This window comes from Notothenia rossii (assembly GCF_949606895.1).
Source record: "Notothenia rossii genome assembly, chromosome: 8".
Lineage (NCBI taxonomy): Eukaryota > Metazoa > Chordata > Actinopteri > Perciformes > Nototheniidae > Notothenia > Notothenia rossii.
The window spans coordinates 72,777,217-72,789,541 of record NC_136906.1 but is presented as its reverse complement, the minus strand read 5'-3'; the positions used below and the strand labels follow the sequence as shown (position 1 = coordinate 72,789,541).

The window sequence follows — 12,325 nt, the reverse complement described above, 5'->3', positions numbered from 1 at the left end:
AAAAGGAAGTCAATTGGAGAAGATCACACTGGATCTGGAATATTGTTTATTTTTCATGCGACCGCCACAAAGCTGTCAGTGAGTAAAACAACACCTGCCTACTGAGTGTTTCAATGAGTGTGTCAACTCACTGCAGGGCATTTCAGTGCTGCATTACCCAGCAGCCCCCACTCCTGCAGCTCTTTGATTGGCAGGCGCTGGCAGGGGAATACAGGTGTTTGTTGTCTGATAGAGGACGAGTTTACGTGAAGTAGCTCCAGGGATACGGAAAAAAAAAAAGTCCCCCATTAGTGACCTCCTGTGAGTCACACGTAATGAGTGCTTTCACTCCGGTGAGATGAGATGACGAGGCAGCATGACTCCTGGGTTGGAGAGGCGGGATGAGGCTGCGTTCGCACCACTGGGAGGCGAGAGGAGACACCCCGTGGGCGGATGGACGGACAAACAGATACAAAATGAGGACGGATGGAGAGATGGCGTCTGAGAGTTTCTCTCTTACCTCTTTTTTGGATGTTTGCCGCCATTTCGGGGGACTTTTAAGGCGGTTTTGCCAATGTATATCTTTTTCATGGTTTCTCTGTGTTCCTTCCCTCTCATGTGTTTATAGGGGTTGACCACAGGGAGCTGCCGTGTGTGTTACTTTCCCAAAGGAGACCAGCTAAGTGCAGCCTGCGGAGTTACTGAGTGCTCTACCTGTGTTGACCCTGCCAAACAAAGCAAACACACAAACTATTAGGAACTACGGTTCAACCATGGAGCCGGTTTGAAGGACAACATTTTGTATTGATATTCATTTGATGGCGAAAATTACCCACAGTTTTGTCCTTGGCAAGAAAAGAAAAGCTGAAACAGCATTACACTCTGCACTACATTTATTTTAAAGCTCTCAAAGGTTAAACCCCTCCCTTGGTGATGTACGTTTTGGGCAAATGTTAGTGTTTTTTATGTGTCACAATGCGCTGTTTCTTTTTGAACATTCAGTGGAAGTGAAAATGAAAGAGACCAAGGCATCAGTGGTAAATGTCAAGTTTGGGTCTTGGTCCTTCAGTCTTAAAGAGCAAGGGCTTCTTTCTGCTTTGCAAGAAAGTTCAAAAATAATATGAGGACAAATGTACAAAGGTATAGTCCACAAATCACACCTTTGTAGAATTCATGTTGGTTCAATTAAATACTACAATATTTTGACTTAAATCTCTGTTTTTCCAATCTATGTATTACACATTTTGGGAAAATGGCTTGAATTGAAGCTGTGTCAAGCCATTTTAAGTAAGAAGTATTTCTCTAGACCAACATGTATGACTAAATAAGCTACTAAAGATAAGGTTCAGAAGAAAGAAAACATTAGCAGGTATTAAACAAAGACAATGATCTGGCATTATGATTAACAACCCCATAACACATTTTGATCGGTGCACACAGTCACTTTTCATCTGCACCATGCCCACTTTAAATCAATGAAAAGAACACAGAGGAAAATAGAAATGACTAAAACTGGTCTAAATTTAGATTGTTTTTGCTTTAATGTAGAATTGAAATAGAAAACATGTAAAGCTGACAGAGAAATGTTTTCAGGGTCCTTACAAGAAAAGGAAATGTATTTCTTAGGTTTTATGCCTGTGTTCGTGTTCTTCCGGGACACTAGCTGCTTCACATCACTGGTGGTTGACGAAAGGCCTTTGTGACACGCAGATATCAGACTTATCAGTAAAGACAAACATCCCTCTGACCCTTTTCAAACTCTTATATGTCACAACACAGAGGACATGAACTGACACATCCACCCAGAATGAAAAGAGTTTGACAAGGCCAATGCACCGAAGCCTCTTTTCCAAATATCTCATCAAACTTGTGTGTCTCGATGGCGTCCACAGCACAGGTGCGGCTGTCAGCCTGCAGACAAATAGAGCGCGTTATTAGATGAGGCGGCCCGTCAAAGCTTGATCAAGGCGGCTCTGATCCGAGCGCGGACTGTCCACGCGGAAAGGAAACTCTGACTGCAGTAACCGAGGAGAGCGTCACATTCGGTACGTTCAAAGGCGGGAAAAGTACTCGGATCGAAGTGCCAGAGTGTAGAAAAATCCTGCAATCGAAAAGTTACTTGAGTAAAAGTAGAAAAGTATTGCCATCAAAATATACTTAAAGTATTAAAGTATTTGTATTAGTTGGTATCCTGTAAGGTCGCTTATGAATTTACTCCAGGTGTATCTAAAGTCTTATTGTGTTGTTTATATTTTACATCATTAATCAATTCTGCAAACTAACTTAACGGTATAAAAACGAATGTAGTGGAGTTAAAGTACACAACATACCTCTGAATTGTTGTGGGGTAACAGTACAAAGTAGTTAAACAGCACAGTACTTAAAAACTCTACTTCGTTACTTCACACCACTGGGTACGTTGGTATATACTGAACATACGCATGAGTAGAAACCGGATGGCACACATACAGCAGGGACACATGTTGATCTGCTGACATACAGTTGTTGGCGAGGTGATTTATTCTGCTGGCTGAGGAGGCAGAGAGAAATATCCTCCTCCAGATGGTGACAGCTCACCGCCGCCACTGGAGCCTTCACTCCAGCTGCTCCCCTCTGAGTCATAGCTCTGGATGTGTGTGTGTGTGTGTGTTTGTGTGTGAAAGCTGTTGTGGGTGTGAATTAGTTTGTGTGCATGTGGCTTTGGCGAGTGTGTACCTGCGCATGTTTTGTGTGTGTGTGTGCTGCGGCATCAGCTGTGCCCATTCAATCCCCTAATTTCAAGGAATCAAATAAACCAACCTCCTCTACGACAAAAGTCCAAAAAAGGACAGCTGCTAGCGACACATCTCGGGCCACGTCGGGTGTCCGCTGTCGACCCGCCAACGCACAACTACTCTCACTGCCTTCGCTCATTCACTCCCTGCTTCTTCTTTCCTTCAGCCAGAGCCTCACACTGCAGCAAATCCAGAGACGGGGCTCGTTCAGATGCCGCTGCCTGCCACCCACTCGTGCCATGCTGACATTTGAGAGCATTGAAAAGAAGAGGAAGGGGAGGTAGTAGGAGGAGGACATTCAAGTTGTTGAATGGAGATGAAGGGAAAAGCAGGAAGCCTCTTTTAGTGGGGAGAGTAGTTGCAATTTAGCCAAATACGAGAAACGGAGAGAAGTTATCACTGAATTAGAGGAAAAGGAAACAGATTGGGTGTGAAGCCTCCACTTAAGATCATCATTTCTGTTTCTCCCTTTCTGCCTCGCTGATAGCATCTACGTTGGAGATAGATAAGCTCTCAGGAAAAGCCCTTATATGAGGCCCAGACCTCAGCATTAAAGGGGGGGGGGGGGGACCCGAGCGGCTGACTCATCCCGCAGCAGCAGAAGAAGAAGACGCTCGTTCTGCCCTGAATGCCTTCAGATTAACAAGGTAGCAAACCTGCAGCAGCCAAACGACATGTACAGTGTGACTCAACCACCCCATAGAAAGAAATCAACAGTCTAGAGTGCTATTCTGTCAGTGTGTGGGTTTAGCTGCTTCTCTGTGCAGTATTGATTAACTCAGGAGCTGCAAAACTAAGTAGTTACACACCAACTACCAACATCATTAGCAGCATCGCGGCATAATGACCCGCTGAAGGGATTTCATGTGAAGCTGATGGCACTCGACAAAGGGGAGAGAGGAATCGCGGCAGACATCCAGAGAGGATGGCGGGATGAGCGGGAGAGGTGACGGAGGCAAGCTGAGCTCCGAATACAAACAAAAAGATATACTGTACACAGGTCTGTTATTCTTCTGAAATCCAACAAGACAACACAGAGGGGAAATTGAGTCTAGTGCTGGTAGTATGAGGGAACCAAATGTCATTAAAAAAAAACTCGATATTGATGTTGCAACAATATCGAAGGGTTGGCCATTGGTGCTTTCATAAAGTATTTACACAGTGCACATTTTGATAAATAATCATTAGTTATGTGGATATAATAACTAAGCAGGTAAAGGGAAATAATAGAAAGGCAGTCTGGTGGTCTCAGAAAATGTAATGATTTTACTGTAAATCAAAACACACAAGCTTTCTCACTTTTTAAAAAACTATTTTTCTTTTTGTATTACTTTTAGTATAGTATATTTTAGTATTGTTTTTAATATTGTCTGTTTATCTGTATTATTGTGTTGCATTGTTGGAGAAGCCTGTGACCTAAGATTTTCAAGGACATAATTACTCTGTAGTTAGTTTGACAATAAAGAACCTTGAACCTTGAAATGCACCGACACTTACTCGCTATATAACGATACCCAAAGTGTCAGACATTATCCAGTCTTATATCATAAATTAAATCGATATATTGCCAAGCCCTAATGAGTCCAATACCAAGAACAGAGTTGTAATAGAGACTCGTAATGGCACTGCATTAAACATTTACAGAGTTTTGCTGAAGGTACCAAGAGTGTACCATCCGAGACCGACAGTTTTTGTATGAGTTTCAAACAAAACGCTTTTTTGACGCGAGTTCAATGAGATTATTGACACCATGTCTCTTGTCTGTACAGTAAATATGAAGCAACATGCGGCAGCTGGTTAGCTTAGCTTAGCATGAAGACTGGAAACTGGGTTATAGAGCTAGTCTATCTCTGTCATAAATCTCAAAGTGAGGACTTAATCTTCTAGGATGGACACTTTAACATTTAAAGAAAAACCCAAATCTTGAGCTTGTATGCCAACAGGAATATTATATTTACAAAATAACTTGAAATGCTGTCACCAGAACTTCGAAAGTGTTCTCATAAATGATTCAATTTGTAATAAATACAAGTTTGGAGTAGAGAAGAGGCAAGAAAACCCCCAAGCTGTATAGAGCCTTTAGACACACACACACACACACACACACACACACACACACACACACACACACACACACACACACACACACACACACACACACACACACACACACACACACACACACAGCAAATTAAACAAACACACACGAGCACATTCTGTTCTACAAAAAACGCGTCTGCCTTTGGACGAGAAAATCGTGTTATGGTGCCAGTAAATCCTGCTGAGAGCTGTCCTAACAAAGCCACTGAGACCTGCTCTTTCTTCCGACCCAGAAAACACTTCCTCTGAAACTTCGTGCGTAACCTCTCACTCAATTTGAAACTCAAAAGATTGAGGTTTCCTGAAGATTACTGTGTGTTCCAAACCAGTGGGTCTGAATTGCTTTCGCATTTCCATTTCCGCATAAAGTAAATAATAAAGAAACTCCAATTCTGTCAACTCCGTTTATTTATTTTTGGGGTTTCTGACTTATTGGTTGTACGATGATTTTCTCAGTAACTAAATGTTGAGGCATTTGGAGAAAAAAGGCCAGCGTTTGCTTTCTTTTCATCCGCAATAATACAAAAATGAGATGGGACGAAGAAGCACAAAAAGGTTCAGCTCATTAAAAAAATAGAACACACACACAACTACGCACAAACACAGACAGACACACAACACACGCCCACCATCACAACATATTGTTTACAAGTGGAGCTCGAATGGACAGGTAGTGATTAGACACAACAAAGGAACCACCTCTGCAAATCTGGGAGCCTGCAGTGTACCGTGTGTGTGTGTGTGTGTGTGTGTGTGTGTGTGTGTGTGTGTGTGTGTGTGTGTGTGTGTGTGTGTGTGTGTGTGTGTGTGTGTGTGTGTGTAAAAGCATTTTCCTCTTTTACACATATAGCGGTTGGCTAGATGTACTTAAAGGTCCATCCATTACTCTCCAGAGGCAGCCTAAAAAGCTTCAACTCAGAGATGCATGAATTCTAAGTATAGTCTTTCTTTTACAAAAAAAAAAAGACTATACTTCGAAGATACAGAAAGCACTATAACAGCTTTCCAGCATAGTGCCATAACAGGAAAGATGTCTAATCTGTGACCTCCAGTATGGGATCATCGCATGCAAACAAGAAACAGAAATCAGAAGGAAACTTGAACTTATGTTTTTATTTTGTTTTAACCCCCCTCAGAGTTTGACGGGTTTGGAGGAGTAGTAGAACATGTTGGGGAATACCTTCATTTGCTGAGTTTGATGAGAAAACATTACCAGTCTCTTATCTATTATTACTATGAGGCTACACCAAGCAGCTTGTGAGCTTATCTCAGCACAAAGGCTGGAAGCCAGGTGATACAAAAAAACCTTACGAGGAACTCTACATGTCTCTAATCAACATGTTATATGGTGTTTGTTTAAAACATCACACAGACTTACGGGGGTGATATGTATGCTATTTGTTTTTATGCTGCTCTTACCATCTAGCAATCTTTCATCTATAAGCGAGCAAGAGATAACATGTTAATGATAATGTCATGTGTGTCATAAGTAACAGTTATTTTTCAAGCTTAGTATCTATTGGCAGTAGCTCTGTATTTAATATAATCAAATAGATTTAACTCAACAAAAGTAAAAAGTATAGGTTAACAGTCCCTCAAAGTACAGTATATGCTCTCTGCTGTTACATACAAAGAAGTATTTGGAAGGGCTTCTATATTTTCCTTTTGACACTTCTGAAACATTGACTAAAGCACAACACACTCGGGGGGTTTGCCGCTACAGCCTTCTTTGGTGCGGTGTGACAATTAGCGTACAGCGCATGTATTGGAAAACCATTCAGCTTGATATGACTGAATTTGATGATCAAGGCAACAAAAAGCAGTTATGTGTGTTATCTACACATTTGTAAGCTTTTTGTTTGTCTTTTCATGGCGTTGCAATATCAAATGCTAAGAGCAAACAACTTTGGAAATCAGGTGGGGAAGGACATAGAAGAAACTGCGAAAAATACAGAGAGTGAACGGATGGGTTGAAACAAACACATGAATTTCACCAAGGGGACTCGAGTTTGTGTCCTATGTCAAATCAAAAGTTAACTGATGATCTATTTACATTTACTACGAGAAGCATACTTTTGTGAACCAAATCCACAATCGTTTGCTGAACATAACCGAGTTGTTATGTTGCCTAAACTGGCGAATAGTTTGGTTTGAATTGTCAACATCGGCTACATGATTTAAAGTGAGTCTGTATGTGACGTTTTGGGAATCAAAATGGGGCGATATAACACATGCAGGGCCATGTTATTTATACAGCTTCCCACAAGATCAATAATATATATATATGCATCCAACACACACTTCACTGCATGACTTTAAAAACTCTTCTCCACTTGTACTACTTTGAGTTTAGCATTTACCACAAGTCCAACTCTATCAGTGGTGGCTGCTGTTCAGCAAAAGTCTCATTTCATTTTCATTAAATTACTGCCAAGTTCTCTTACATCAGAAACGAGCTGAGTTAACACATACTGTAGATTACGATGTAAATGCTTAATTCAAAAACTTGAGTTATGGCAGCTGTTTGTGCAGCGAAGCCACTCGGCCATTAACTGATCATCGTCATGGGGAATAAATCTGACCTGTAAGGTCTAACCGCTGGTGCTGAAGAGGGCAAAGGGGAGCGGGAATAATGGGGTTTAGATAATAAGATGCACTTAAATAACCCTGTGGGGAGCTGTCAGGGCTCCAGCAGAGAGAGAGAGAGCCAGACACAGAGTGGGAGAGAGGCCGGTCGCTCAGACCACAGAGGACGGAGGATTAGACCAACACTGTCCACTTAAGCAGATCAAAACCCACCTCTAGCCTCTTCAGACCAGCCACTCTCCCACACCACTTTCAAACATACACATGTCTGATATTGCTCTTCTGTATCACCACTTCATCTCTAATAAAAGTGATTCAATGGATGCCCAATCCATCTGGCATGATATATTGGCTCAAGTGTTTGAAATATGTGGTTTATCAGATTAATCAGCCAGTGGTTATACGTACCTTTGCATGAGAAGTGGTAAAGACAAGGCTTTTGCATTTAAATCAAATTAATAGTTTTACAGTTTAAGTGTCAATTGAATATGAAGCTACAGCACGCTATCTTTTGTTAGTATAAAGAGTGGAAACAGAAAGCTTCGCTTTGTCCAAGGGAAACCAAATCTGCCAACCAGCACCAACACCCATCTTGTTTGTTTGATCTGTGCAAAAGCCAAAGTGTAAAATGTGTTGCCACCTTACATCCTGAAGTCTCCACTGATTGGCTGATCAATCAACCAATAATCAAACAGGAGAAAAAGCGATAAACGATCAACTTAAGGGATTTTTTAATGCAAATAATGCCGTTTTATAACCTCTCAAATATGTAAATGTTCAGCTTTAATATCATTTTATATCATATTAAACTTTGGACAGACATACGAGACTTAACTTTGGACTTTATGAAGCTGGAAATTAAAATATGTCTGAGTGTTGATTCTTATACAGATGAAACAAACAGATATAAGATGTTCATTAGTGAGCTTTGGAGGTGCTGACGCAGATTTCATGACAGGCCAACCCAGTCTCATGGCATTTCGTGTTATAGTCACGAAATGTAATCTATTGATTCGTGTTCACCAACACGATTATCCCCTTTTTTTCGTGTCACACAGAACTATTTTAAAAGCAATGTATTTCTACTGCTAATGTGTTTCGTGCCTGCAGCACGTATTTTTCTCCGGTCGGGTCGTGGAAGACCTGAAGCTGTGTGATTCATAAAAACATGTTCCTACTCAATATCAAGCCACAATTATTGCTTTTATTTTAAATCGTATAATTTCGGACTTTTGTTTCCGTCTGTGAGGAAAAGAAATGGGGCTCAGAGCCTCAGAATACTGAAATCTGTATTTTTTAAATCTTTTTTTCTTCTAATTTGTTATTCTTTTCAAAATAACACACTGTTATTTACTCACCAATAACACACAATTATCCTTGCTTTTATTTATTGGTTTAATTCCGTAATCTCTGTCTTTTTTGGCGTCCATCAGGAACTACATTTCAAAATAAAATAACCGGAAACAGACGTAGGCATTTCGAGCCATTACCCAAGATCCTCAGCTATGGTTTAAGCTCGCTGATTGAATGTTTTAGCTGCAACGCATGCTGGGATTTGGTGTTTATATATGATATGAAATCGGAAAAACATTTTAAAATAATAAAATAATACTTTATTCCGAGTGTTCTTGCTTTTCTCTTTGAAAGTCATCCCATAACGGCATTGTAATACACGGTCCGGTTGCATTACATATTACAGATCTGCCGTAGTTCTTTATTTATAGAGCCCTGATGAGAAGACCTTTGGAAAAACTGGAAGAAATGCCGCCGAAACTGAATACTTGACGTGGAACAGAAATATATCAACAATTAAACAACATCTTCAATTTCTCTTCACACAATACGTCTCCTTGCAGTATCAACACTAATTCGGCTGACTTTTACATCTCATCTAATTCATAGATAGGTTATATTTACACCATAATGGTGCACAGCTGATAGAAAAGGACTTGTAGTTTTTAAAGATATTACTGATTTTCTTTGAATATAAGAATGTAAATACTGAGTCTGAAATAGTATAGCAATATGCTGTAAAATGACGTGAAAGCATGAATAAAACTACACATCTTCAGATGTTGAACATACATAAGTGTCCTACACTAATAATACAAAGTTATTATAGCTGTGTGCACCTTGTGTGCACCGCCTAGTGGTTAAAGCACGTTATTGAATTATTGTTTTTATGTTATATTTGATTAAAAAAATATTAAGAGTAAATACTTTCATGGGGAAAGTAGAAGGTCTGTGATAGAAACATAGAATATAAAAAATCAAGAAGATACTATAAGTGATCTCTACAATAAAACAGTTTAATGCAGGATGTACAAAGATATTAATATGAGGATGTGCAAAACAGAAAAACGAATTAACCTTTATAAACACATTAAAGAATACTTTAGATTAAGTTCTTCTTTTAAATAAGAAAAAAACTTTGGGGGTATCTACAGATAAATATTAAGCTTGACAAAGTATTTAACGTCTAATATATTGCTTTCCTGCAATGTTAACTATGTTGAAGCACTTATTTTAACTGATATTATACACATTAATTATACTCTTATGTATGTAGATAGTATAAGAAATGTGCAGAATATGACAGTTTAATGGTGGAGGTATACACACATATTGATAGATGTCTTGTAATGCGCTGTTGAGGAACCTGTGACCCAAGATTTTCATTCATTGCATAACTACACCGCAGTTGTGTATATGATATGTCAATAACCTTTGAAAATCTTGAAATCTTCAAAGGGATGTGCAAAATAGCCATAATATAGTCTTTAATTAACTATTAGTAGAGAATAACGAGTAGTGAATATACTTTATTACTCGTTTCCATTCATGTCAATTGCAGATAAATGTTAAGTCTTCTCAAGCACCAACTATCAAACATCTCTCCTGATTGTTGGCACTTGACAATCACCTTCCCTGAATTTTACTCAGGTGTAACTAAAGTCTGATTTAAGGGTTGTTTATATTTCACATCATTAATCAGAATCTCAAGTAACTCAAATAAGTGTAGTGGAGTACAAATACCAGGTTAACCTCTGAATTGTAGTGGAGTAGAAATACAAAGTAACAATGAGCTGTCACGTGGGTATATTTAATGCTGCGCATTATGGACACAAGCGATTTTCACCCATTTATTAAATTATATGTTTTACATTTGATAACACCAATGTGTTCAATACTGGCAACTTCTAATTGTGGGAAAAACGAAAACGTTCAGTAGAGACGTCCCACAGAACATTTTGCGAAACACAATAGCCAGCATGTGTAGTTCTGGGGGGGGGGGCGTTCGATTCCAGTTTTGGATAGTCTGGCGTGATTTCGTTCCATTTCAAACAGCTGTTTGACGCTCGGCGTAACCTTGGCGCACTGCCACTCCAACATCCAATCCCAGAGTTTGAAGATTAATCCCGGGGACTGTAGTCCTAAATGGTAGCTGGGGATTATGGGTAGTGTAGTGTCTTCGGCCATCCTAAACTCCTAGAGGCCTACGTCTGTTTCCGGTTATTTTTATTTTGAAATTCAGTTCCTGACGGACGCCAAAAAAGCCAGAGATTATGGAATCAAACCAATAAATAAAAACAAGGATAATTGTGTGTTATTGGTGAGTAAATAACAGTGTGTTATTTTGAATAGAATAACAAATTAGAAGGAAAAAAAGATTTAAAAAAATGCAGATTTCAGTATTCTGAGGCTCTGAGCCCCATTTCTTTTCCTCACAGACGGCAACAAAAGTCCGAAATTATACGATTTAAAATAAGAGCAATAATTGTGGCTTGATATTGAGTAAGAACATGCTTTTATGAACCACACAGCTTCCAGTCTTCCACGACCCGACCGGAGAAAAAGACGTGCTGCAGGCACGAAACACATTACCAGTAGAAATACATTGCTTTTAAAATCATTCTTTGTGACACGAAAAAAAGGGGAAAATCGTGTTGGTGAACACGAATCAATAGATTACATTTCGTGACTATAACACGAAATGCCATGAGACTGGGTTGTACAGGCAGGCTAGCTGTGTTTAAGCTTTAGGCTAAACTAACTTCTAAATCAATGGACAGACGTGCGAGTGCCATTGATCGTCTCCTCTAACTCAGCAAGAAAGAAAAGAAGCATAAATAAACAACATTTATAAAAATGAACGGAGAAACAACAAATGCAGATGCTTCCGTTCAGGCTTTTGTGGAGGCCTAACACTTCATGTTGGTTTTACATTAAATCTGCCGCCCATCTGTCACTTGTTATCTCAACAAAATAATAATTAAATACTTTCACAACTATTCCCATGGTAGAGAAAGTACCGCAATGAACTAACTCAGTCTGCTGATAAAGGTCATGTGATATGATGAAACAGAACAGCTAGGACCTTATTGACTGTGGCGTTATTTGATCATTCGAACATCCATTAAGATCTCCTAGCAAAATGCAAAAGTGTAAAGCTCCCTTTAATACAGTGCTTGGTCTTAAATGCTGATGATATTTAAAGGTGGGGTGGGGTAGGTACTTTTGGAGAAACCAGCTCGAGTGCGCTAGAATTTGAAAATACACAACCGGAAAAAATCTGCCACTTCCTTACAGAGCCCCTCCTCCAACACACACGGACGATGACCAATGAGGGCACGAGATAAGTTTGTGCAAAGATGGAAGGCTGACTGGCAGGTAGCCCATCCAGTTATTTTAGCCGGGCCGGCTCAGATGATTGGTCGTGCTTTTTACAGCGCTACGGCTTCCACAGATGATATTTCTTTATGGATTTTTTGTCAAAGCACTTCAGATATTCATTGCTATCGGGATGTTAAGAGCATTCCATGGAATACAACAAAAAGTGTATCTCGAGCTGGTTTCTCAAACTTACCTACCCCACCTTTAACACT

General features: G+C 39.7%; 1 protein-coding gene across 8 annotated transcripts in view; it reads right to left on the bottom strand.

Annotated features, from left to right (window-relative positions):
- Positions 1–12,325, bottom strand: part of LOC307015844 (brain-enriched guanylate kinase-associated protein) — a 43,653-nt gene that overhangs the window by 16,249 nt on the left and 15,079 nt on the right. For 3 of the 8 annotated variants that reach the window (XR_013801658.1, XM_079644755.1, XM_079644756.1), the window contains exon 2: positions 500–704. The exons of 3 other annotated variants lie outside the window; for them this stretch is intronic. Coding sequence is in view for 3 of the 5 variants with exons in the window: in XM_079644755.1 (XP_079500881.1) it covers positions 500–597 (98 nt within the window). In the remaining 2 variants the exon portion in view is untranslated. Of the gene's footprint in view, positions 1–499; positions 1,237–12,325 lie in introns of those variants that run through there. 2 more of the 8 variants (XM_079644757.1, XM_079644758.1) reach the window with 2 other exon arrangements.